Genomic DNA, 22,612 nt, shown 5'->3' with positions numbered 1-22,612 from the left:
CTTGAGGAAAAGTGATTGTTCTTGAAGTCAATCTTTAAAGTGTTTACTAGGATTCCATTGAAATCACTTCACATCCAACAGAGAGAATGTTGTTACTTACAACTGGCTACAATTGATTCTGGATCCAGGGTGATGTTGAAGGGGTTGTCGGCACTACCCGCAGCGTCCACCAATACTTCTGCGACCACATCTGCTGGGGGGATTGCTTCCTCTGGTGCCGATACGTTGAACTGCAGTTCGACCTCGACTTGCGTGTTTCCCTGTTCTGGCCTTGAACGTCAAGAGTATAAGATTTCATTTCAATGTCCTTTGTTTCATTGGATTCAGCTCATGGGTGACAGGTCTTACCGAAATCCAAGAACAACAGTGCCAAAGAAAATGGAACCAAAGGTTTGGAAGAAGACGAAGTCGCACTGTAAAAGGAACACCAGAGTTACTCTCCTGAAAGAAGCAATACATTCCTTTCATTGAAACGTTGCTTGACCCACCATTGACACAACTTGTGTTTCAAGTTCTTTGTATGGTTCGCTGCTAGGATCGTTCAAAGCTTCGACAAAAGGTTCCAACAAAATGGCTTCAACAAACACAACCGGTGGGGGGACTGAGGTGACAGGAGTGGTTTTTCCTTGGGTCGTTCCCAAACCTGAACCTTGGGCCGTTGTTGAGAAGCCAAGGGACGACGTTGGTCCTTGGGTGGTTGTCGATGGTTTTGCTGTTTCAGTGAGAGAAAAGAATGGATTGGTATCTTCCTATCCCAAACTTGTTTTATTTTCGGTTCCATAAAACATCACTGTGGATAATCCTGTGCTGTCATTATTTTTCAAGGAAAGCATAAGTAAGTTAATGAACAAACAAGGGGCCATGACTCTGTCTTGAGGAAAACTGATTGTTCTTGAAGTCAATCTGAAAGTGTTTACTAGAATTCCATTGAAAAAACTTCACATCCAAAAGAGAGAATGTTGTTACTTACAACTGGCTACAATTGATTCTGGATCCAGGGTGATGTTGAAGGGGTTGTCGGCACTACTCGCAGCGTCCACCAATACTTCTGCGACCACATCTGCTGGGGGGATTGCTTCTGCTGGTGCTGATACGTTGAACTGCAATTCGACCTCGACTTGCGTGTTTCCCTGTTCTGGCCTAGAACATCAAGAGTATAAGATTTCATTTCAATGTCCTTTGTTTCATTGGATTCAGCTCACGGCTGACAGGTCTTACCGAAATCCAAGAACAACAGTGCCAAAGAAAATGGAACCAAAGGTTTGGAAGAAGATGAAGTCGCACTGTAAAAGGAACACCAGAGTCACGCTCCTGAAAGAAGCAATACATTCCTTTCATTGAAACGTTGCTTGACCCACCATTGACACAACTTGTGTTTCAAGTTCTTTGTATGGTTCGCTGCTAGGATCGTTCAAAGCTTCCACAAAAGGTTCCAACAAAATGGCTTCAACAAACACAACCGGTGGGGGGACTGAGATGACAGGAGTGGTTTTTCCTTGGGTCGTTGCCAAAGCTGAACCGTGGGCCGTTGTTGAGAAGCCAAGGGACGACGTTGGTCCTTGGGTGGTTGTCGATGGTTTTGCTGTTTCAGTGAGAGAAAAGAATGGATTGGTATCTTCCTATCCCAAACTTGTTTTATTTTCGGTTCCATAAAACATCACTGTGGATAATCCTGTGCAGTCATTATTTTTCAAGGCAAGCATAAGTAAGTTAATGAACAAACAAGGGGCCGTGACTCTGTCTTGAGGAAAAGTGATTGTTCTTGAAGTCAATCTGAAAGTGTTTACTAGGATTCCATTGAAATCACTTCACATCCAACAGAGAGAATGTTGTTACTTACAACTGGCTACAATTGATTCTGGATCCAGGGTGATGTTGAAGGGGATGTCGGCACTACCCGCAGCGTCCACCAATACTTCTGTGACCACATCTGCTGGGGGGATTACTTCTGCTGGTGCCGATACGTTGAACTGCAATTCGACCTCGACTTGCGTGTTTCCCTGTTCTGGACTTGAACATCAAGAGTATAAGATTTCATTTCAATGTCCTTTGTTTCATTGGATTCAGCTCACGGCTGACAGGTCTTACCGAAATCCAAGAACAACAGTGCCAAAGAAAATGAAACCAAAGGTTTGGAAGAAGATGAAGTCGCACTGTAAAAGGAACACCAGAGTCACGCTCCTGAAAGAAGCAATACATTCCTTTCATTGAAACGTTGCTTGACCCACCATTGACACAACTTGTGTTTCAAGTTCTTTGTATGGTTCGCTGCTAGGATCGTTCAAAGCTTCCACAAAAGGTTCCAACAAAATGGCTTCAACAAACACAACCGGTGGGGGGACTGAGATGACAGGAGTGGTTTTTCCTTGGGTCGTTCCCAAAGCTGAACCTTGGGCCGTTGTTGAGAAGCCAAGGGACGACGTTGGTCCTTGGGTGGTTGTCGATGGTTTTGCTGTTTCAGTGAGAGAAAAGAATGGATTGGTATCTTCCTATCCCAAACTTGTTTTATTTTCGGTTCCATAAAACATCACTGTGGATAATCCTGTGCTGTCATTATTTTTCAAGGAAAGCATAAGTAAGTTAATGAACAAACAAGGGGCCGTGACTCTGTCTTGAGGAAAACTGATTGTTCTTGAAGTCAATCTGAAAGTGTTTACTAGGATTCCATTGAAATAACTTCACATCCAAAAGAGAGAATGTTGTTACTTACTACTGGCTACAATTGATTCTGGATCCAGGGTGATGTTGAAGGGGTTGTCGGCACTACTCGCAGCGTCCACCAATACTTCTGCGACCACATCTGCTGGGGGGATTGCTTCTTCTGGTGCCGATACGTTGAACTGCAGTTCGACCTCGACTTGGGTGTTTCCCTGTTCTGGCCTTGAACGTCAAGAGTATAAGATTTCATTTCAATGTCCTTTGTTTCATTTGATTCAGCTCATGGGTGACAGGTCTTACCGAAATCCAAGAACAACAGTGCCAAAGAAAATGGAACCAAAGGTTTGGAAGAAGATGAAGTCGCACTGTCAAAGGAACACCAGAGTTACGCTCCTGAAAGAAGCAATACATTCCTTTCATTGAAACGTTGCTTGACCCACCATTGACACAACTTGTGTTTCAAGTTCTTTGTATGGTTCGCTGCTAGGATCGTTCAAAGCTTCCACAAAAGGTTCCAACAAAAGGGCTTCAACAAACACAACCAGTGGGGGGACTGAGATGACAGGAGTGGTTTTTCCTTGGGTCGTTGCCAAAGCTGAACCTTGGGCCGTTGTTGAGAAGCCAAGGGACGACGTTGGTCCTTGGGTGGTTGTCAATTGTTTTGCTGTTTCAGTGAGAGAAAAGAATGGATTGGTATCTTCCTATCCCAAACTTGTTTTATTTTCGGTTCCATAAAACATCACTGTGGATAATCCTGTGCTGTCATTATTTTTCAAGGCAAGCATAAGTAAGTTAATGAACAAACAAGGGGCCATGACTCTGTCTTGAGGAAAAGTGATTGTTCTTGAAGTCAATCTGAAAGTGTTTACTAGGATTCCATTGAAATCACTTCACATCCAACAGAGAAAATGTTGTTACTTACAACTGGCTACAATTGATTCTGGATCCAGGGTGATGTTGAAGGGGTTGTCGGCACTACCCGCAGCGTCCACCAATACTTCTGCGACCACATCTGCTGGGGGGATTGCTTCCTCTGGTGCCGATACGTTGAACTGCAGTTCGACCTCGACTTGCGTGTTTCCCTGTTCTGGCCTTGAACGTCAAGAGTATAAGATTTCATTTCAATGTCCTTTGTTTCATTGGATTCAGCTCACGGGTGACAGGTCTTACCGAAATCCAAGAACAACAGTGCCAAAGAAAATGGAACCAAAGTTTTGGAAGAAGACGAAGTCGCACTGTAAAAGGAACACCAGAGTTACGCTCCCGAAAGAAGCAATACATTCCTTTCATTGAAACGTTGCTTGACCCACCATTGACACAACTTGTGTTTCAAGTTCTTTGTATGGTTCGCTGCTAGGATCGTTCAAAGCTTCCACAAAAGGTTCCAACAAAATGGCTTCAACAAACACAACCGGTGGGGGGACTGAGATGACAGGAGTGGTTTTTCCTTGGGTCGTTGCCAAAGCTGAACCTTGGGCCGTTGTTGAGAAGCCAAGGGACGACGTTGGTCCTTGGGTGGTTGTCGATGGTTTTGCTGTTTCAGTGAGAGAAAAGAATGGATTGGTATCTTCCTATCCCAAACTTGTTTTATTTTCGGTTCCATAAAACATCACTGTGGATAATTCTGTGGAGTCGTTATTTTTCAAGGCAAGCATAGGTAAGTTAATGCACAAACAAGGGGCCATGACTCTGTCTTGAGGAAAACTGATTGTTCTTGAAGTCAATCTGAAAGTGTTTACTAGGATTCCATTGAAATCCAACAGAGAGAATGTTGTTACTTACAACTGGCTACAATTGATTCTGGATCCAGGGTGATGTTGAAGGGGTTGTCGGCACTACTCGCAGCGTCCACCAATACTTCTGCGACCACATCTGCTGAGGGGATTGCTTCTGCTGGTGCCGATACGTTGAACTGCAGTTCGACCTCGACTTGCGTCTTTCCCTGTTCTGGCCTTGAACATCAAGAGTATAAGATTTCATTTCAGTGTCCTTTGTTTCATTGGATTCAGCTCACGGCTGACAGGTCTTACCGAAATCCAAGAACAACAGTGCCAAAGAAAATGGAACCAAAGGTTTGGAAGAAGATGAAGTCGCACTGTAAAAGGAACACCAGAGTCACGCTCCTGAAAGAAGCAATACATTCCTTTCATTGAAACGTTGCTTGACCCACCATTGACACAACTTGTGTTTCAAGTTCTTTGTATGGTTCGCTGCTAGGATCGTTCAAAGCTTCCACAAAAGGTTCCAACAAAATGGCTTCAACAAACACAACCGGTGGGGGGACTGAGATGACAGGAGTGGTTTTTCCTTGGGTCGTTGCCAAAGCTGAACCTTGGGCCGTTGTTGAGAAGCCAAGGGACGACGTTGGTCCTTGGCTGGTTGTCGATGGTTTTGCTGTTTCAGTGAGAGAAAAGAATGGATTGGTATCTTCCTATCCCAAACTTGTTTTATTTTCGGTTCCATAAAACATCACTGTGGATAATCCTGTGCAGTCATTATTTTTCAAGGCAAGCATAAGTAAGTTAATGAACAAACAAGGGGCCGTGACTCTGTCTTGAGGAAAAGTGATTGTTCTTGAAGTCAATCTGAAAGTGTTTACTAGGATTCCATTGAAATCACTTCACATCCAACAGAGAGAATGTTGTTACTTACAACTGGCTACAATTGATTCTGGATCCAGGGTGATGTTGAAGGGGATGTCGGCACTACCCGCAGCGTCCACCAATACTTCTGTGACCACATCTGCTGGGGGGATTGCTTCTGCTGGTGCCGATACGTTGAACTGCAATTCGACCTCGACTTGCGTGTTTCCCTGTTCTGGCCTTGAACATCAAGAGTATAAGATTTCATTTCAATGTCCTTTGTTTCATTGGATTCAGCTCACGGCTGACAGGTCTTACCGAAATCCAAGAACAACAGTGCCAAAGAAAATGGAACCAAAGGTTTGGAAGAAGATGAAGTCGCACTGTAAAAGGAACACCAGAGTCACACTCCTGAAAGAAGCAATACATTCCTTTCATTGAAACGTTGCTTGACCCACCATTGACACAACTTGTGTTTCTAATTCTTTGTATTGTTCGCTGCTGGGATCGTTCAAGGCTTCCACAAAAGGTTCCAACAAAAGGGCTTCAACAAACACAACCAGTGGGGGGACTGAGATGACAGGAGTGGTTTTTCCTTGGGTCGTTGCCAAAGCTGAACCTTGGGCCGTTGTTGAGAAGCCAAGGGACGACGTTGGTCCTTGGGTGGTTGTCAATTGTTTTGCTGTTTCAGTGAGAGAAAAGAATGGATTGGTATCTTCCTATCCCAAACTTGTTTTATTTTCGGTTCCATAAAACATCACTGTGGATAATCCTGTGCTGTCATTATTTTTCAAGGCAAGCATAAGTAAGTTAATGAACAAACAAGGGGCCATGACTCTGTCTTGAGGAAAAGTGATTGTTCTTGAAGTCAATCTGAAAGTGTTTACTAGGATTCCATTGAAATCACTTCACATCCAACAGAGAAAATGTTGTTACTTACAACTGGCTACAATTGATTCTGGATCCAGTGTGATGTTGAAGGGGTTGTCGGCACTACTCGCAGCGTCCACCAATACTTCTGCGACCACATCTGCTGAGGGGATTGCTTCTGCTGGTGCCGATACGTTGAACTGCAATTCGACCTCGACTTGCGTGTTTCCCTGTTCTGGCCTAGAACGTCAAGAGTATAAGATTTCATTTCAATGTCCTTTGTTTCATTGGATTCAGCTCACGGCTGACAGGTCTTACCGAAATCCAAGAACAACAGTGCCAAAGAAAATGGAACCAAAGGTTTGGAAGAAGATGAAGTCGCACTGTCAAAGGAACACCAGAGTTACTCTCCTGAAAGAAGCAATACATTCCTTTCATTGAAACGTTGCTTGACCCACCATTGACACAACTTGTGTTTCAAGTTCTTTGTATGGTTCGCTGCTAGGATCGTTCAAAGCTTCCACAAAAGGTTCCAACAAAATGGCTTCAACAAACACAACCGGTGGGGGGACTGAGATGACAGGAGTGGTTTTTCCTTGGGTCGTTGTTGAGAAGCCAAGGGACGACGTTGGTCCTTGGGTCGTTGTCGATGGTTTTGCTGTTTCAGTGAGAGAAAAGAATGGATTGGTATCTTCCTATCCCAAACTTTTTTTATTTTCGGTTCCATAAAACATCACTGTGCATAATCCTGTGCAGTCATTATTTTTTAAGGCAAGCATAGGTAAGTTAATGAACAAACAAGGGGCCGTGACTCTGTCTTGAGGAAAAGTGATTGTTCTAGAAGTCAATCTGAAAGTGTTTTTCGGATTCCTTTGAAATCACTTCACATCCAACAGAGAGAATGTTGTTACTTACAACTGGCTACAATTGATTCTGGATCCAGGGTGATGTTGAAAGGGTTGTCGGCACTACTCGCAGCGTCCACCAATACTTCTGCGACCACATCTGCTGAGGGGATTGCTTCTGCTGGTGCCGATACGTTGAACTGCAGTTCGACCTCGACTTGCGTGTTTCCCTGTTCTGGCCTAGAACATCAAGAGTATAAGATTTCATTTCAATGTCCTTTGTTTCATTGGATTCAGCTCATGGGTGACAGGTCTTACCGAAATCCAAGAACAACAGTGCCAAAGAAAATGGAACCAAAGGTTTGGAAGAAGATGAAGTCGCACTGTCAAAGGAACACCAGAGTTACTCTCCTGAAAGAAGCAATACATTCCGATCATTGAAACGTTGCTTGACCCACCATTGACACAACTTGTGTTTCAAGTTCTTTGTATGGTTCGCTGCTAGGATCGTTCAAAGCTTCCACAAAAGGTTCCAACAAAATGGCTTCAACAAACACAACCGGTGGAGGGACTGAGATGACAGGAGTGGTTTTTCCTTGGGTCGTTGCCAAAGCTGAACCTTGGGCCGTTGTTGAGAAGCCAAGGGACGACGTTGGTCCTTGGGTGGTTGTCGATGGTTTTGCTGTTTCAGTGAGAGAAAAGAATGGATTGGTATCTTCCTATCCCAAACTTGTTTTATTTTCGGTTCCATAAAACATCACTGTGGATAATTCTGTGGAGTCGTTATTTTTCAAGGCAAGCATAGGTAAGTTAATGAACAAACAAGGGGCCGTGACTCTGTCTTGAGGAAAAGTGATTGTTCTTGAAGTCTATCTGAAAGTGTTTACTAGGATTCCATTGAAATCACTTCACATCCAACAGAGAGAATGTTGTTACTTACAACTCGCTACAATTGATTCTGGATCCAGGGTGATGTTGAAGGGGTTGTCGGCACTACCCGCAGCGTCCACCAATACTTCTGCGACCACATCTGCTGAGGGGATTGCTTCTGCTGGTGCCGATACGTTGAACTGCAATTCGACCTCGACTTGCGTGTTTCCCTGTTCTGGCCTAGAACATCAAGAGTATAAGATTTCATTTCAATGTCCTTTGTTTCATTGGATTCAGCTCACGGGTGACAGGTCTTACCGAAATCCAAGAACAACAGTGCCAAAGAAAATGGAACCAAAGTTTTGGAAGAAGACGAAGTCGCACTGTAAAAGGAACACCAGAGTTACGCTCCCGAAAGAAGCAATACATTCCTTTCATTGAAACGTTGCTTGACCCACCATTGACACAACTTGTGTTTCTAATTCTTTGTATTGTTCGCTGCTGGGATCGTTCAAGGCTTCCACAAAAGGTTCCAACAAAGTGGCTTCAACAAACACAGCCGGTGGGGGAACTGAGGTATCAGTTGTTTTTGGTCCTGGCGTTGGTGATGCTTCAGGTGCTGAAAATAACATATGGACCACCAAGGACATAGTTGTAATGCTCTTGGTATCTGAAGTTTAATAAATGGATTTAAAAAAAATCTTTACTTACGAATTACAGCAATTGATTCTGGAACAAGAGTAAATTTGAAAGGGTTGCTGGTCATGTTCACAACATCTATAAATGTGTTCACAATGTCATCATTTTGTGGGATTTCATCATTTGATGTTTTGTTGAACTTCAGCTCAACTTCCACTCGCGTGTTTCCCTTTTGAGGACTTAAAAAATGAAAAAAATATATATTTCAAATGTTCACCACATGAAATTAGACAAAAAACATTACCTAAATCCAATGAAGTTTGTTTTTATGAAAATATTCCTAAAGGCTCTGATGTAAATGAAGTCGCACTGTAAAAACAATCACAAATTTTGTCATTCAAAAGTCAAAAATTGAGATTCTTATATATCTAACGTTCTACTCACCATTGTAACCACTTGCGCTTCAAGACGTTTGTGTTGTTCACTGCTAGGATTGTTCAATTCTTCCAGAAAAGATTCCGCCAGGGTCATCACAAGAGGCACGATGACAGTGTTTCCATTTTTAGTTCCAACATTTCCGCCAAAAGTAATGCCAAATGCCACAGTTCCTGTGGTTTGATAGTTACAGGTCATACTTCTGTAATTGTTTGATGCTCATAAAAAGAATTTGTAGTTTTTGTTCATTTATTTATTTTTACTCACCAAGAAGGACTGCAACAGTCCCGGCACCCATAGCCGCTGTCTTGCTCCTGCCAAACCATCCATGAACAGATTCACTTCCGACAGTAGCAAGTAGCTAGAATCATGCTGAATTAATTTATTTGCGTGTTACTTTATATATCTTACCCCCCCAATATTTTGTAAATTTGCAAATAAATTTGGGAATATATTCAAAAAGTGGGTAGAGTTTTTCTAATCTACCTTGTACAGTAGAAAATGAGAAAAAACACATTTTAGCAAAATACATTTTAAAAAATGCACTTAAGAAAATTGTTGACATTCTTAAAATGTCCTTGAAAAAATTTCAATCTACAAATTTGTCATTGTTCCTCAAATTAAGTCAACCCAAACTTCATCCTAATCTTCCCCAAAACATGTATTCAACATTGGTTATTTCCTGTCAAATAAATAATTGGAATTTAGCATATATCATTTGAAATCAAAATATATTATTATTATTATTATTATTATTATTATTATTATTATATTATTATTTACAATTAAACCAAGCAGTGTTCCTCATTTTGGATTGGATTTGCCTTTATCAGTCTCGCAGTGGAGAAATTTACATTTCACAGCACTTGTATCAGCAATAAATCCATTGATACATTTGAGATGTTTCAAACAAAAAGTGGTTCTTCCGCACTGAACCATTAAAAACCCAACTTACCCGGAGTGGAAGAAACTCAAATGAGTCCTTTTTTTTAAAGATAAATGCTATTCAGGTGGACGATGCCGCAGTGTCGCTGTTCCTTTTGTGGCTCGCCTTGTGGACATGAAAGCCTTTTATCAAGTTATGCAGTGGCCATGAGACATCTTTCAGAAATGTCCCTCATAATCCACTAACAATATGCAGCCCTCATCATGACAGCGTCTTGGCTCGCTGCAGTGTTGAGTCCTCCCTGCCTTTTGTTCGGCAATAAAATTTAAAACAACTCTTTGAGATTACCCGTCAATCAAAATGCCACTTTGATGATGAGGCTATTTGCTGACGCGAATTCCGGCCTGAAATAGGTTTGAACATGACACATGACATGATGACCATCAGAAAACAATGAAAATGGAGCACTATTATACCATCGGTGTCAGAGATATTCGGTTGGACACTGTGAAGAAAGGCTCGAAAACAGGCAAGTTGTCTTTTACTGCCGGCAGGGGACGCAGCCATTCATGACCGAGGCCCAACTTCTGCAGTCCTTTGCCAAGGTATTCATTGAGAGTATATGCAAATTTAAGTGCAACATTAGTAAAACAAAGTCTTCTTGATCAGAACATCACGCCCCTGGACGTCCCAAGCACCAACAACTAGAAACAACAGAAGGTAGACATTTTAATGGCTTGTCCTTTCCATGAACTGATAGATTTGTAACCTGGCTCATGAGCTCTTCCTCTGAAGGAGTTTAACAAGTCGTATATTAGTCCAAGGCCAAATCTTCTACATGAAGATGTCAGTTTAACAGGCTGTGTCTGTTCACCTCTGATTCACCCCAGATTTTCTGTGCTTCCATTGTGGGCCTTGTGTTTGGCAGCATGAAACTTTTAAATATGCTAACTTCTTTTCTGTCTATTCTCTATCAACCGGATAATAGTGAGTGGTGGCATATTTATACGTTGGATCTTCTGTTCTATATTTCAGCAATATACGACTGACTGTATTACTGGTCAGAACGTCCACCTCATAGTGCCGAGCTCATGGGTTCAATTCCCACCTTCTGCCTTCATGTGCTGAGTTTGCATGCTCTCCATGTGCTCTATGTGGGTTTTCTCCGGTTACTCCGATTTACTTCCCACCCCAACTAAAATAACGCTTGTTGGATTTTACTTCTATTGTGCATCTTCTTAAAGTTTGATAAATATGTGGTGTTCCCATCTTATTGTCTTTTTTGTATTCACCAAAAAAGCAAGTCCGCAATCTTCGTGGTTAATTTTAATCCAATGCAATTATTAACAATAGTTAACGAAGCTTCATATTTGCTTCATGAACCAGTCATCGAACCAGGTGTATTTTTTGAGTCCTTGAGATAGCATTGTTTGGTTAAATAATGGAGCTCATGAAATGGCAAGTCAGTGTGCTTTCAGCCCAATGTTAAACACAGAGTCTTCTACAGGAATCAGAATCATAATAATCTTTATTGCCAAGTATGTGGAACATACAAGGAATTTGTTTCCAGTAGAACACGCTGCACTAGTATCATCATCAAAAAAATTGCAAAGAGGCACTATACAGTTCTATTTGGGTTACTGTTTGAAGAGTTAATGGCTTGGGGGAAGAAGCTGTTTAAATGTCTGCTGGATTTGGTGCGCATGGATCGGTAGCGCCTGCCTGAGGGGAGTAGCTGGAAAAGGTGGTGGGCAGGGTGCGGAGGGTCCAGTAGGATTTTCCGCGCCCTTGTTTGGATTCTTGCAGTGTGCAAGTCCTCGAGAGTGGGTAGGGCGGTGCCAATGATTTTTTGCGCCGTCCTAACTGTCCGTTGAAGTCAGATTTTGTCCATTTTTATGGCGGCCACGAAACAAACGGTGATGGAAGAACACAGGATGGATTCGATGACAGCCGTGTAGAAATGTCGTCGCACCTCCTGTGGCAGGCCATGCTGCTTGAGCGGCCCCAGGAAGTACATCCTCTCTTGGGCCTTTCTCAGGATGGAGTTGGTGTTGACCTCCCACTTTATGTCCTGGGAGACTGTGATTGCCAGGAACTTGAAGGTGTCAACGGTTAACACGAGGCAGTTGGATAGTGTGAGGGGCAGCTGTGGTAATGGATGTTTCCTGAAGTCCACAATCATCTCTAGCATCTTCAGTGTGTTCAGCTCTAGGTTGTGTCGGAAGCACCAGAGCTCCAGCTGCTCCACTTGTTGTCGGTACGCCGACTCGTCGCCGTCTTTGATGACCATGATGTCGTCTGCACTTTATGAATTTGACAGCTGGGTGCGTTGAGGTGCAGTCATTTGTGTAGAGAGAAAAAGAGCAATGGAGAGAGGACACATCCCTGTGGGGCTCCAGTGCTCGTAGTTTGTGTTGAGGATGATATTTTTCCCAGTCTGACCTGTTGTGTCCGTCCTGTCAAGAAGCTGAGGATCCACTGGCAGACCGTAGGGGACACACCAAGCTGCAGAGGTTTGGGGATGAGGAGTTCTTGGATGATGGTGTTGAACGCAGAGCTGTAGTCCACAAACAGGATCCTTCCTGTGTTGTCGAGGTGCTTGAGGATGTGGCGCAAACTACAACATCTGGTTCATGAAGCAAATTTAGAGCTTCATTTTCCCACACAGGTTTTGTAATACAGTAGAATACTGTTCTCCCATCAGAAATTTTCACTAGTCCTTCGTTTTATCCTGATAGACAAGTTATCTACCGTTCTTGTTAACTGGCTGATGTAAGTTTTAATTTAAATGCTTTGGATAAATAATCATCACTATTATACAATTATTAATAGAAAACAGTAAGATACTTTTGAAAATTCATCACATTTCCCTGCAGTACATTAAACATATTTTAGGGATGACACTTGTAATTCCTTATGAATATAAACTTTATGAAGATATCATTCCGAATTTAACAAGATAAATTTCATTTGAGAAAAATTGAGGCACGGATGCTCAATTGCAAAGAAATAAAAGGTCTCTGACCAAAATGACCAGGAAAACTTGCAGTTATGTGTACATGCATTTACAAACAAAAATCAAATGTATTCAAAATGAAAGTGAAAGTGATATTGAAATGGTTTAAAAGACATTCATCCTAACTTTGGGGAGGTTGGTCATTTTGGACCAAGCTATCAAATTGAAATGCTATACGAAAAAATATTTGAGAAACTGTGACATTTTATTTGTCTCTGGGCAAAAAAATAAATAAACTTGTGTGTACCATATGTGGAAGGACATATATTTGACGGACCTTAGCTTACATAACGCAGAGAAAGTCGATGCTTCGCTTCTGACAGTTTGACCGGCAATTCCTGACGTGATTTATTTTGCTTCCCACAAGTTCAACCAGTTCACTCGCAATCCATCGTCTTAAGTGTTTTCAAAACAATCTGCACGGATATATTCAACTGCGTGAGGAAGGAATGTCAAGTGAAATTACGATAGGTCACGATAGTTTATCAGTATTTTGTTCAACACCTCGTTCAAGCACGAAGCAATTTGTCACAGTTTTATTTCGGTGGTTATTGTGCACCATTTTTTCGACACTGAGACAACAGAAAATGACAAAGCAATCCAAAAAACTATTGCAACGCTTGCCTCTACTGTACAATGACATTATCTGCATGATGGGTCAATCAAACAGTCTCCTCCCAATTTGAGGTTGTTACATCTTTTTCTGAAAGTTGTTACAAAACAAAAAACTTGAATAATGACAGCTTTTTAGGGGTTGATATTTAGTCACAATGTCATTTTTACATACAAGTGCGCATGTTCAGCTCAATCAAATGTCCCTTTAATTCATTGGTGTCTAAGTCAAGGCCTATGGCCCAGATCTGGCCCGCCATATCATTTTATGTGGCCCGTGAAAGCAAATCCAGCATGTGAAGTTCCATGATGCTTGCTAAAGTCTGAACCAAAGTTTCAAACTTTACCGCTGTTCACCCGCAGAAAAAATATCCTGTGACTGTAAAGTGTCTTTGAGAGTTTTGAAAGGCGCTTATATATGAAATGTATTATTATTATTATTATTATTATTATTATGATTATTATTGACTTCTGATTTTAAAACTCATTCACTGCCATTCACGAATTTATTCGGGAATTGAAAATATGACAAAGAGCGGCATTCCTGAATTAGTTCAGGTTTTGTTTTCTTCCTTGGGTGCCGATAAAGTGCTACCCAGACCTCTGGCCATGTTTTTTCCCTTCCACGAAGCATTTGCCTTTTGTCCGTGTTAGCGCTTTGTTACAGCTTCAGCTGTTGTTAAAGCCCTATATAAACCACTATGTATGTATTGCATTATATTTTGGACAGCGGTCCTCATTTCAAGCTCATGTAACTCGAGGCCCACATCATTTAGGAACTAACTAGTTTTTTTCTGATGAAAGAAGAGAGTCTAGAGGTTCTTATGCTGCATATAGTGTTTATGAAGTACTAAAACTTAATATTGTGTGAGTCCTGAAATTTGAGTGAAAATGACAAAAACCCTGGCACTGGAGTGGACACATTTTTGCACATGTCTGGCAGTGAATTAGTTAACTATCAATTTGCTGTGTGCTGCATCTGTAATATGTGGAGGTGATTAAACATTTATATGGTTTCCCAAAATTTATAATGATCCTCCAATGGAAACCGTCACTATAGCGTGTCCCATGATAAAAATGAATTTGGGAACCTTGATCATTGAACATTCAGCAAGACCCCTCACTTGCCATCTTTATAACTCGTCTCAAAACTCATTTGTATTATTTGGCTTTTGACTCAGCATTACTCAGACCTGATCTTAGCTGTACTGTTTTGTGGTTTCTGCTGTCTTTGTTATTGTTTTTGTTGTATGTATGATATTTGCTCGATGTACAGCGGGGGTTGTTTTAAAGCGCTCTATAAATACAGCTGAGTTGAGTTTAAACTGTAAATGTAACTGAACAAAGTGGAAGGTAAAACACGCCGGCAACCTTTTTCCATATTTTAGTCTTTACAAATGTTTTTTTTTCTTCCTTCTTTCTTTTCTGCGCTTGGTCTGGGCAGAGCGTCCTCTCTTGGATATGGATCCACGACTGCAGGATAAAAATTAAAATTTGAGAATTTGTTACAAAATGTCAATCAAAAAAATTGTCCAGAATGACTTGATTGAAATGACATATAAATTAAGTACAGTATTTTCCGGTGTATAAGGTGAACCAGAGTATATTTTTCCATATATAAGGCGCACCTTCAATGAATGAAAAATATTTTCCAAATATAATATATGAATATTTAGACGTTTTCCAAATGCAATACAGGTAACATCTGAGTTATGACCGGTTTCCGTTCCGACAAAACGGTCGTAAGTCAAACTGTCGTAAGTCAAATTCAATTCAAAATGGCCGACGTGACGTTGACACGACAGGATAGTATACGATGTCAATCTGTTGTTTTTAAGCAACGTTTTCTATTGAATAGTATTATATATCATACTGTTTACCGTTCATTTATAAATGTTATAACTTTTAATGTCATTTTTATCATTTTATTTTTTGTATTATCGATTTTTATTACTGTATAACTGTATCTGTAATGTATACAATAAATGTTCACTGTACAGTTCAGTTTTAAATATTATACTTGGCTTTTGGTGTCATTTTTATCATTTTATATTTCATATTTAGATTTTATATAGTGGGTTAAAGAAAACACTTACACGTAAAGAATACAGCTGATGAAAAATCGCTCTCCCTACTAACGGCCAGAAGAGGTCGCCCGACACACACGCGCGGACTCAGACGGACGCGAAGCAAAAAAGCATTGCACAGTACTACTAGGGATGTTGCCTAGACGGTATCTGCACTGTATAACTACAGTATTGAGTGTAGTCACGCTCAATACAGTGCCGTGCGAGTGTGTGACATGCTGGCTAGCCAAAATTGTAGTACCCGTTGCCGGCTGCTTGCGCGTTGCGGTGCCAGGCGTAGAATTAAAAAAAAAAGTCTGGCAGTTGTGGTCGTAAATACGGGTGGTCGTAAATCGCGCCGGTCGTAACTCGGATATTACCTGTATATTAATATTTAAAGGCTTTCCAAATACAGTATAAGGCACAACCTATTATAAGATGCTGCAGTAGAGATGGTGTTATGCACTACTTCTACATGGGAAAATTGAGTTTGTGGCTGTTGACAGTTGCGAGACTTGTTGTGGCTCAAAATTACTTCACGTATAAGGCGCACCTGCGTATAAGTCACAAGGTCATCATTTGAAGAAAATTAAAGGACCGACACCACTTTTTTTGTTTCCTAACTGACATCAGAAAACGTTTTATCGCATCTAAAATACCCAAAACACGCAGGATATTTTTAGTCAAATGCAAAACACCAATAAAAATGACTTAAAGTGTTCAAAAACTACTTCAAATTGAACCCAAAAGTGGCCAGTTTCAGAAGGTCCCGCCCCCTTGTTCGTGATGTCACGCCAAGACGTCTTGCCTTGCTCGAGAATCAAAACAATGGCTTCAGATTCGGAGAATATGCTTTCTTGTCACTCATCCAGTTATGAATATGATTCAAATAGTTCTGAAGAAGAAAGCATAAATGTTTGCAATCGATTAAAGAATTTATTCCGTGTCATTTTGAGGCATCTGGACAGAAATGTAGCACCCATAAAATGCAGAAGATGGCGCCAAAGTTCCGTTTGAAATGGGTGTATTTTTCAGCTTGGAATTTTTGTCAGCGAATATAAAAGAGTTGTCTTGGTGAAACACACAACGATTCACCATCGCGTGTTTTCCTTCTAATTTCGTCATCAACATGAAGTTTTCAGACCAAACAAAGTACCGCAAAATGCATTGTGTCCTTTCTCGGTCAGGAGCGTTCCTTCCGACGTCAGGAATCGTCACCAACTCAAAAACTTCCTGAATATTCAGCGCGAGTCTTAAAACGCATAACATAGCGGTGCAATCTTGGGAAAATACGCTCAGTAGAAGTCATTTGAAGCGATTTTACAAATTATGGACACAACTTGTCCTGAGGCGTCGGTTGTCCTTTAAGGCTTTTGGGTGCACCTTATACACCGGAAAATACGGTACCATACGAATGAACAGCACTTAATAAATGTGTTTTGGATTTAAAAAATAAATAAAAAGTGTGAAGCCGTTGCACATGACATTAAGTGTGAGCATTTCATTTCGACTTGCCTGCTGATGTGTTTTTGAGGACAAGCTTTGCGTTTGTGTCCTGGGCTTGCGCAATTGTAGCAACCTTCCCCGCCTTGGGGTTGGTCACACGGGTGGTCCGGGAGGGCGCAGCGGCCGCATGATTGACAGTGCTGCCATGCTTTGGGAAGGGTGGGAAGAAAGTGAAGCTCAGAGGTCAACATCGACACAAAGCCGACTCGGTCCAATTAAAAACGTCTCTTTCATAGAAAAATGTGTTGCATTATATCTCGTTTTTGGTTTAAAATAAATAAAAAAAGAAGCCCAAATATAATTTAAAACGTACACTTACATGGTTTCACACATCGTTCACAAACAGAGCAGTGTTTCCACTGGCGTCCATCCTGCAAATAAAAATAAATAAATAATAAATAATAAAAACACGTTTTTTATTTTAGTCACCTACCATCATTTCTGACAGTCGATCGTCGTTGGCAAATAAAAAGCATATATGGCCATATTTGAATGAACATTTTTAATCCTGTCGTGGGAATTCATTTAACTCAAATGTAATTCTCATTTAAGCAACTTTTTCCCTCATAGACTTTTCTTTGACATTTTTTCAGAGAAATGTTTGGGTCAAATCTATTCTTGTGTGTTCTAAATGTATTTACACTTTGATTTATTTACACATTTTCTAGTGATATTTTCTTTTTCCAATATTCTCTGAAAATTCATAATTTTTTCCATTTAAAAACAATTCTAGCATTCTCATTTTCTTGTTATATTATAGTTTTTCATGCCCATGTAAAAATTAAGACAATTTTTGTTTTAATTCCAGACTATAATCACGTGGTTATATGATCTCATAACTGTGATTCTTTTCTTGTACTATTAATATCTTATAAGCAATTAATATTACACCTTTAATCTCATAATTTTTCTGATACCTCTACAATTTCTCTTTTTTTCTAAATTAAAACTTTATTGAAAATTGTTTTTTGTACACTTGTTGCAACCGTAATATTCTATAAAATTAGAACCACTCACAAGAAACTTTTAGCGTTTTCCTGACAATGTATTTTTTTCCCTTTTATGATCCATGTTTTTTTTTGGTGGTGAACAAGTGATCAAGCAGTTACCTTGGATGGGCAGACGTTGCATTTGGTACAGTGCTTGTTCAGGGACCACACATATCTCTCACAGATGGTACAAAATCTAGCAAAATGAGGTGGCAAAAACATTGTCACGGGCCGAAAAATAATTCTGGAATTTCTCTCTTTTTTTTCAAACTCTTTGGGAGAATATGGGACTTACCTATAACCCTCCTCCGCGGGCAGAACAAATTCCGCAGCAGTTATATTCGTGAACAATCGGACTGGGGACTGCTTCCTTCCTGTCTTCCCATGTTTGTAAAGGGAATGGTTGTCATAGTCCACCTAAAAAAACAAGTTCACAAAAATAAACAAATAAATGAACAAACAAATAAATACATAAACAAACATAGATAGAATAGATAGGTTTGTAGGTAGGGAGGTAAGTAGGTAGGTTAGGTAAGTAGGTAGGTTAGGTAGGTAGGTAGGTAGGTAGGTAGGTAGGTAGGTAGGTAGGTAGGTAGGTAGGTAGGTAGATTCTCACAGTCTAACATGTAATCTTCTTTTCCTTTCGGCTTTTCCCTTCAAGGGGTTGCCACAGCAAATCAGTGTCCTCCACTTTAGAGGTTTGATCCGCATGTTTTTTTTGGCCAAGCTTTTACGTCGGATGCCCTTCCCGACACAACCCTCTGTATTTATCCGAGCTTGGGACCGGCACAAGAAGACGTATGTCCCTTTGTGGCTACAGAACAAGCAACTCGCTCAGTAAAAGACTCCCAAACACAAAATGGTCATCGGCACAGCAACATTCAAAGAAGCAAAAACTATACTCACAATTTGATGACAATAATAATAATAATAATAATAATAATAATAATAATAATAATAATAATAATAATAATAATAATAATAATACATTTCATTTCTAAGCGTGTAATAAATATCACAATTAATCTAACATAAGATCCCTGGTTTTATTTTAAAATTATTTCTTTTAATATTGCTGTATAGCTGTAAGATGCTTAGTGACCCCATCACCGTTATTTAAATATTGCACTTGACAAAAAAATCAAAGCAAAGCAAAGCATTTTCAAAGCAATAAAAAGTAAAACATCACAAGTTGCTCTGGAAAAAAATAAACCAACTGAATTTTAAAACAAAAGTTAAATTAAAATATAAGTTAACTGTCCTTGTCAAAATAAGAGGCTCAGATAATGGAATAGAATGAAAAATCCTAAACGATTCTAACAATGTTAGGCGCCAATATTCCACAAGATGGCGACAAGGCGAATGCTCACAATTACTGCCCTTACCTGGTAGTCCAGCATAGTTAGACAAGGGAAGCAGTCGAGGATGCGACCTTCAAAGAAATACGGAAAGATCCATATAATGGGCATGTTGACGTTACTGCTATCTACATGAATAGAAATGAAAAACACTTCAATTACTTTGCCTGTATCCGAATGTTATGGATGATAAATACAAAGAACTGACCCAAGCTTTGTCGTGTCCATGCCTGGGCGATACGAGAGAAGCTGTTGGCCAGTGGTTTCACCAGACCCCCAAATGGAGGGTCGGCCACCATTACCACCTTCTCCCCATTAGACTCTCTGAGAAAAGCCTGGAGTACTGCTATCGAAGTCTAATACAGTACAATACAATACAATACAATACAATACAATACAATACGATACAATACAATACAATACAATACAATACAATACAATACAATACATATTGATTTATATAGTGCTTTAACTACAGCTGAAGCTGTAACAAATCGCTTAGCATGGACAACTATCATAAGAACAAGCACACTTGCTTGGATCAACTACAATATTTGGCGTCACATATCCACAAACCCAGTCTTTAAAATCACAAAAAAAACTTATCGCAGAGGCATTGCAATAACTGTTCGCGATGGGAATTTGAGTACAGACACCACAGAGATATTTTGCGACTTGTATCAAAATATTGTTGGTTTTTTTGGTTGTTTTTTTCTATTTTAAAACTTTGAAAGTAAATTCATCAATAAATATATAATTATGCTGCACAATGAACGGTGAGAATTGCCGAACAACACTGCCATATTTAGCCAATTATAATCACAGTAATAGTGGCACATACACAATGCGATCCAAGACTTTTATCCTTGGTGCGTGCATGGAGTGGCCAAAGATATTTCAGGAGAACCGCAAAACAAAAACTTGCAAATGCATTATCAAAAATCAACATCTATTCTAATTTTGAATATTAATAATGATAACAACACACATTGAATTGTAACTGTACACTGAATTGTTCCGACAGGTTCCTCTAGTGCGCAGGTGTCAAAGTCAAGGCCCTGGGGGCCAAATCTGGCCCGCCACATGATTTTATTTGGCCCACGAAAGCAAATCAAGCATCACGTGCTTGCTAAAGTCCGACCACAATTTCTATTTGTTGTATGTAAACCACAATAACAGTCATTATTCTTGACTTCAGATTTAAAAACTAGTTATCATTAATTTTTTGTGCGTTCTGTATATAATGGGAGCTGAAACATTCTCATGGCTTCCCCAAATTCATAACGGCCTCTCAAGAGGAAACCGTAACTATAATGTGGCCCGCGACAAAAATTCAGTTTGACACCCGTGCTCTAGTGTCGGGGATCTTTCCTTACCTCACTATCAAAGAAGTGATGATTGAACATGTTGTAGTGACAGTACTCATCTTGGCCGTAGAACTGGGCGTATCTTAGACATGAAGGACACAGGACATTTTTGTCACAAATTTTCTAAAAGCTGACAACAAAGAGATCATATATGCACCTGAAGTCAATGTCCAGCAGAAGGCTGTTCACTGGCTTTGCCTTTCCGCCAGAGTATTCCAATTTAATCAGCTCGTGCAGTCTGCAAAAAATGCAACGTAGTTTTAATGCAGAGTCTCATTGGCTGACTCACACACACGAGCGTAGAACCCTCACACATTCAAAGTTACAAATGCTACACGTGTAGAATGTGAGGATGAAATAAAACCTGCACCTCACACGCGTGTTTTCTTTTGGGAAGAGTGTCTTGGGTTGGCTCACCTGGGCGTTCCCACACACAGCACCTTGTTGAAGCGCAGGGCAACCAGAGTGCTCAGCAGGAAGCGCGTGGTACGGTCGGTGAACAAATACTGCGCGTTGCTCTTCTTGTTATCCAAGGGACACAACAGCCGGCTTGGGTGCCGCAGCTGGGCGACGGCCACAGGGACGCATACATGGGCGGCGTGTGCACCCCTCTCCTCAGCAAGGAGGAGGAGCTGGCAATCTTGGCAAAACCTCTTTTCGTCAGGTGGGAGGGCGATAAATTGTTGGAACCTGCTAGGGGTGATGAGTCGTCACATTTCACTGCCATCTGGTACAAAATGAAAATATGTTATGTGTATTTAACCTCAACACTTAACTGGCAGTGAACTGCTGGTGGCTGAACGGGGGCTGCTTTTTTTTGTTCTCCAACTCCCTGGCCAACTTTCGGGCCTCCGACACCTTGAAACGAAGCATTCACTAAAACTATACAGTGATAACCTACTTGGGTTCCTTGTGTGTTCTACATACTTGGCAATAAAGATGATTCTGATTCTGATTACATCAGATAGACGGCGAAGCATTTTGTTGATCTCCATTTCACTTTATAGTTTGATGTGTCAACAATAAGAATAACACTTTTTTTCTGGGAAGTCACCATGTGCAACTAGTTAGCACAGTCTCACAGTGATCCCGGGTTTTTGCTAATGTGCATCATGGTTGTTTATTAATATGTGCCCTGTGATTGGCTGGTAACCAGTTCAGGTGTACTCCCCCCCCCCCCCCCCCCCCCCCCCCCCGCCTTCTGTCTAATGACAGATGTGATTGGCTTCAGCACGCCCACTGCCCTTCAAAGGATGAAGAGATTAGAAAATGGGTGAATGGATAGTCTCCTGCATATACGAGATTAGAAAATGGGTGAATGGATAGTCTCCTGCATATACCTACTTTTTCGTCTTCCCATTGGAAAAAGTTGCAGTCTTTCCGATCTCTGCAAGCCGAGCACGCGTAAAACCTCCTTCGATCCTCCCCTCGTTTCGTAACTTTCTCAAATAGTAAAGTTGGTCCTGCAAACCAAATTGAATTGTGATTGAAAATAGCTCGATGTGTATGAGCGATTATCTGGGTCTGGATTCATGTTTACCATGTGGGCACCACGGCGTTGATGCGTCGTCATCTGTGAGAATAACTTCGTATCCCAAACAGCTATCCTCCGGCCCAAATATATCCATTACGTAAGCGTGTAATTATCAATAAATAAGATTTGTGTCATATATAAAGCGATTACACGTACAGATCCATGCTATCTCGACTCGTTTGAGATTGGAAAGGCGTGGCTTGTCGCGTAGGAAACCACGTGACCAGAAAAGACTTTCGGGTACTCCCCTTCCCTGTAATTTACTGATGAAAACTGACAACACGTTTCCTGGCAATTTGGCAAACATTGGTTAATGAAAGCAAATGTATGACAAAATTGATGTGTAGCCGGTAGTGAGTAAATCAGGAATTGTAGACTC

The 22,612-nt window shown here is 40.8% G+C and overlaps 2 protein-coding genes across 3 annotated transcripts in view; both read right to left on the bottom strand.

Moving 5' to 3' along the window:
- Positions 1-9,931, bottom strand: part of LOC148902030 (uncharacterized) — a 31,557-nt gene extending 21,626 nt beyond the window's left edge. The window contains exons 1-35 of the mRNA XM_088990216.1: positions 9,855-9,931; positions 9,167-9,213; positions 8,909-9,072; positions 8,769-8,833; positions 8,533-8,703; positions 8,284-8,485; positions 8,144-8,208; positions 7,896-8,065; positions 7,414-7,637; positions 7,274-7,338; positions 7,026-7,195; positions 6,569-6,768; positions 6,429-6,493; positions 6,181-6,350; positions 5,699-5,922; positions 5,559-5,623; positions 5,311-5,480; positions 4,829-5,052; positions 4,689-4,753; positions 4,441-4,610; positions 3,969-4,192; positions 3,829-3,893; positions 3,581-3,750; positions 3,099-3,322; positions 2,959-3,023; positions 2,711-2,880; positions 2,229-2,452; positions 2,089-2,153; positions 1,841-2,010; positions 1,359-1,582; positions 1,219-1,283; positions 971-1,140; positions 489-712; positions 349-413; positions 101-270 (exon numbers count right to left, since the gene is read on the bottom strand). Coding sequence (XP_088846342.1) covers positions 101-270; positions 349-413; positions 489-712; positions 971-1,140; positions 1,219-1,283; positions 1,359-1,582; positions 1,841-2,010; positions 2,089-2,153; positions 2,229-2,452; positions 2,711-2,880; positions 2,959-3,023; positions 3,099-3,322; positions 3,581-3,750; positions 3,829-3,893; positions 3,969-4,192; positions 4,441-4,610; positions 4,689-4,753; positions 4,829-5,052; positions 5,311-5,480; positions 5,559-5,623; positions 5,699-5,922; positions 6,181-6,350; positions 6,429-6,493; positions 6,569-6,768; positions 7,026-7,195; positions 7,274-7,338; positions 7,414-7,637; positions 7,896-8,065; positions 8,144-8,208; positions 8,284-8,485; positions 8,533-8,703; positions 8,769-8,833; positions 8,909-9,072; positions 9,167-9,197 — 4,975 coding nt within the window. The 5' untranslated portion in view covers positions 9,198-9,213; positions 9,855-9,931. The remainder of the gene's footprint in view (positions 1-100; positions 271-348; positions 414-488; positions 713-970; positions 1,141-1,218; positions 1,284-1,358; positions 1,583-1,840; positions 2,011-2,088; positions 2,154-2,228; positions 2,453-2,710; positions 2,881-2,958; positions 3,024-3,098; positions 3,323-3,580; positions 3,751-3,828; positions 3,894-3,968; positions 4,193-4,440; positions 4,611-4,688; positions 4,754-4,828; positions 5,053-5,310; positions 5,481-5,558; positions 5,624-5,698; positions 5,923-6,180; positions 6,351-6,428; positions 6,494-6,568; positions 6,769-7,025; positions 7,196-7,273; positions 7,339-7,413; positions 7,638-7,895; positions 8,066-8,143; positions 8,209-8,283; positions 8,486-8,532; positions 8,704-8,768; positions 8,834-8,908; positions 9,073-9,166; positions 9,214-9,854) is intronic.
- A 3,390-nt stretch (positions 9,932-13,321) lies between these two features.
- zcchc4 (zinc finger, CCHC domain containing 4) lies at positions 13,322-22,521 on the bottom strand. 2 transcript variants are annotated; one of them, XM_088990215.1, is made up of 14 exons: positions 22,390-22,521; positions 22,240-22,301; positions 22,044-22,162; positions 21,478-21,557; positions 21,117-21,392; positions 20,857-20,937; positions 20,709-20,781; positions 19,541-19,688; positions 19,360-19,460; positions 18,270-18,391; positions 18,095-18,170; positions 17,305-17,356; positions 16,995-17,133; positions 13,322-14,886 (listed from the first exon to the last, which is right to left on the bottom strand). In XM_088990215.1, exons 1-14 carry the CDS (start codon positions 22,395-22,397, stop codon positions 14,805-14,807), a joined length of 1,419 nt encoding a protein of 472 aa, XP_088846341.1. In that variant the 5' UTR covers positions 22,398-22,521; the 3' UTR covers positions 13,322-14,804. The 2 variants fall into 2 exon arrangements, with proteins under 2 accessions (XP_088846341.1, XP_088846340.1); XM_088990214.1 differs by having other exon boundaries at positions 22,240-22,476.
- Positions 22,522-22,612: the final 91 nt, after the last annotated feature.

This window comes from Hippocampus bargibanti, linkage group LG02 (genome assembly GCF_051943395.1).
Source record: "Hippocampus bargibanti isolate YZ-2025 linkage group LG02, ASM5194339v1, whole genome shotgun sequence".
Lineage (NCBI taxonomy): Eukaryota > Metazoa > Chordata > Actinopteri > Syngnathiformes > Syngnathidae > Hippocampus > Hippocampus bargibanti.
This window is presented reverse-complemented; position numbering and strand designations above follow the sequence as displayed.

What these genes read in the sequence shown, in the direction of transcription:
- zcchc4 (XM_088990214.1), bottom strand. Translation starts at nt 22,327, where the DNA reads ATGGATATATTTGGGCCGGAGGATAGCTGTTTGGGATACGAAGTTATT. An exon ending in CTGTGTGTGGGAACGCCCAG is followed by an intron (nt 20,938 to 21,116) that starts GTGAGCCAACCC and finishes CATTTTTTGCAG; the next exon opens with ACTGCACGAGCTGATTAAAT. An exon ending in GCAACGTCTGCCCATCCAAG is followed by an intron (nt 17,357 to 18,094) that starts GTAACTGCTTGA and finishes TTTTATTTGCAG; the next exon opens with GATGGACGCCAGTGGAAACA.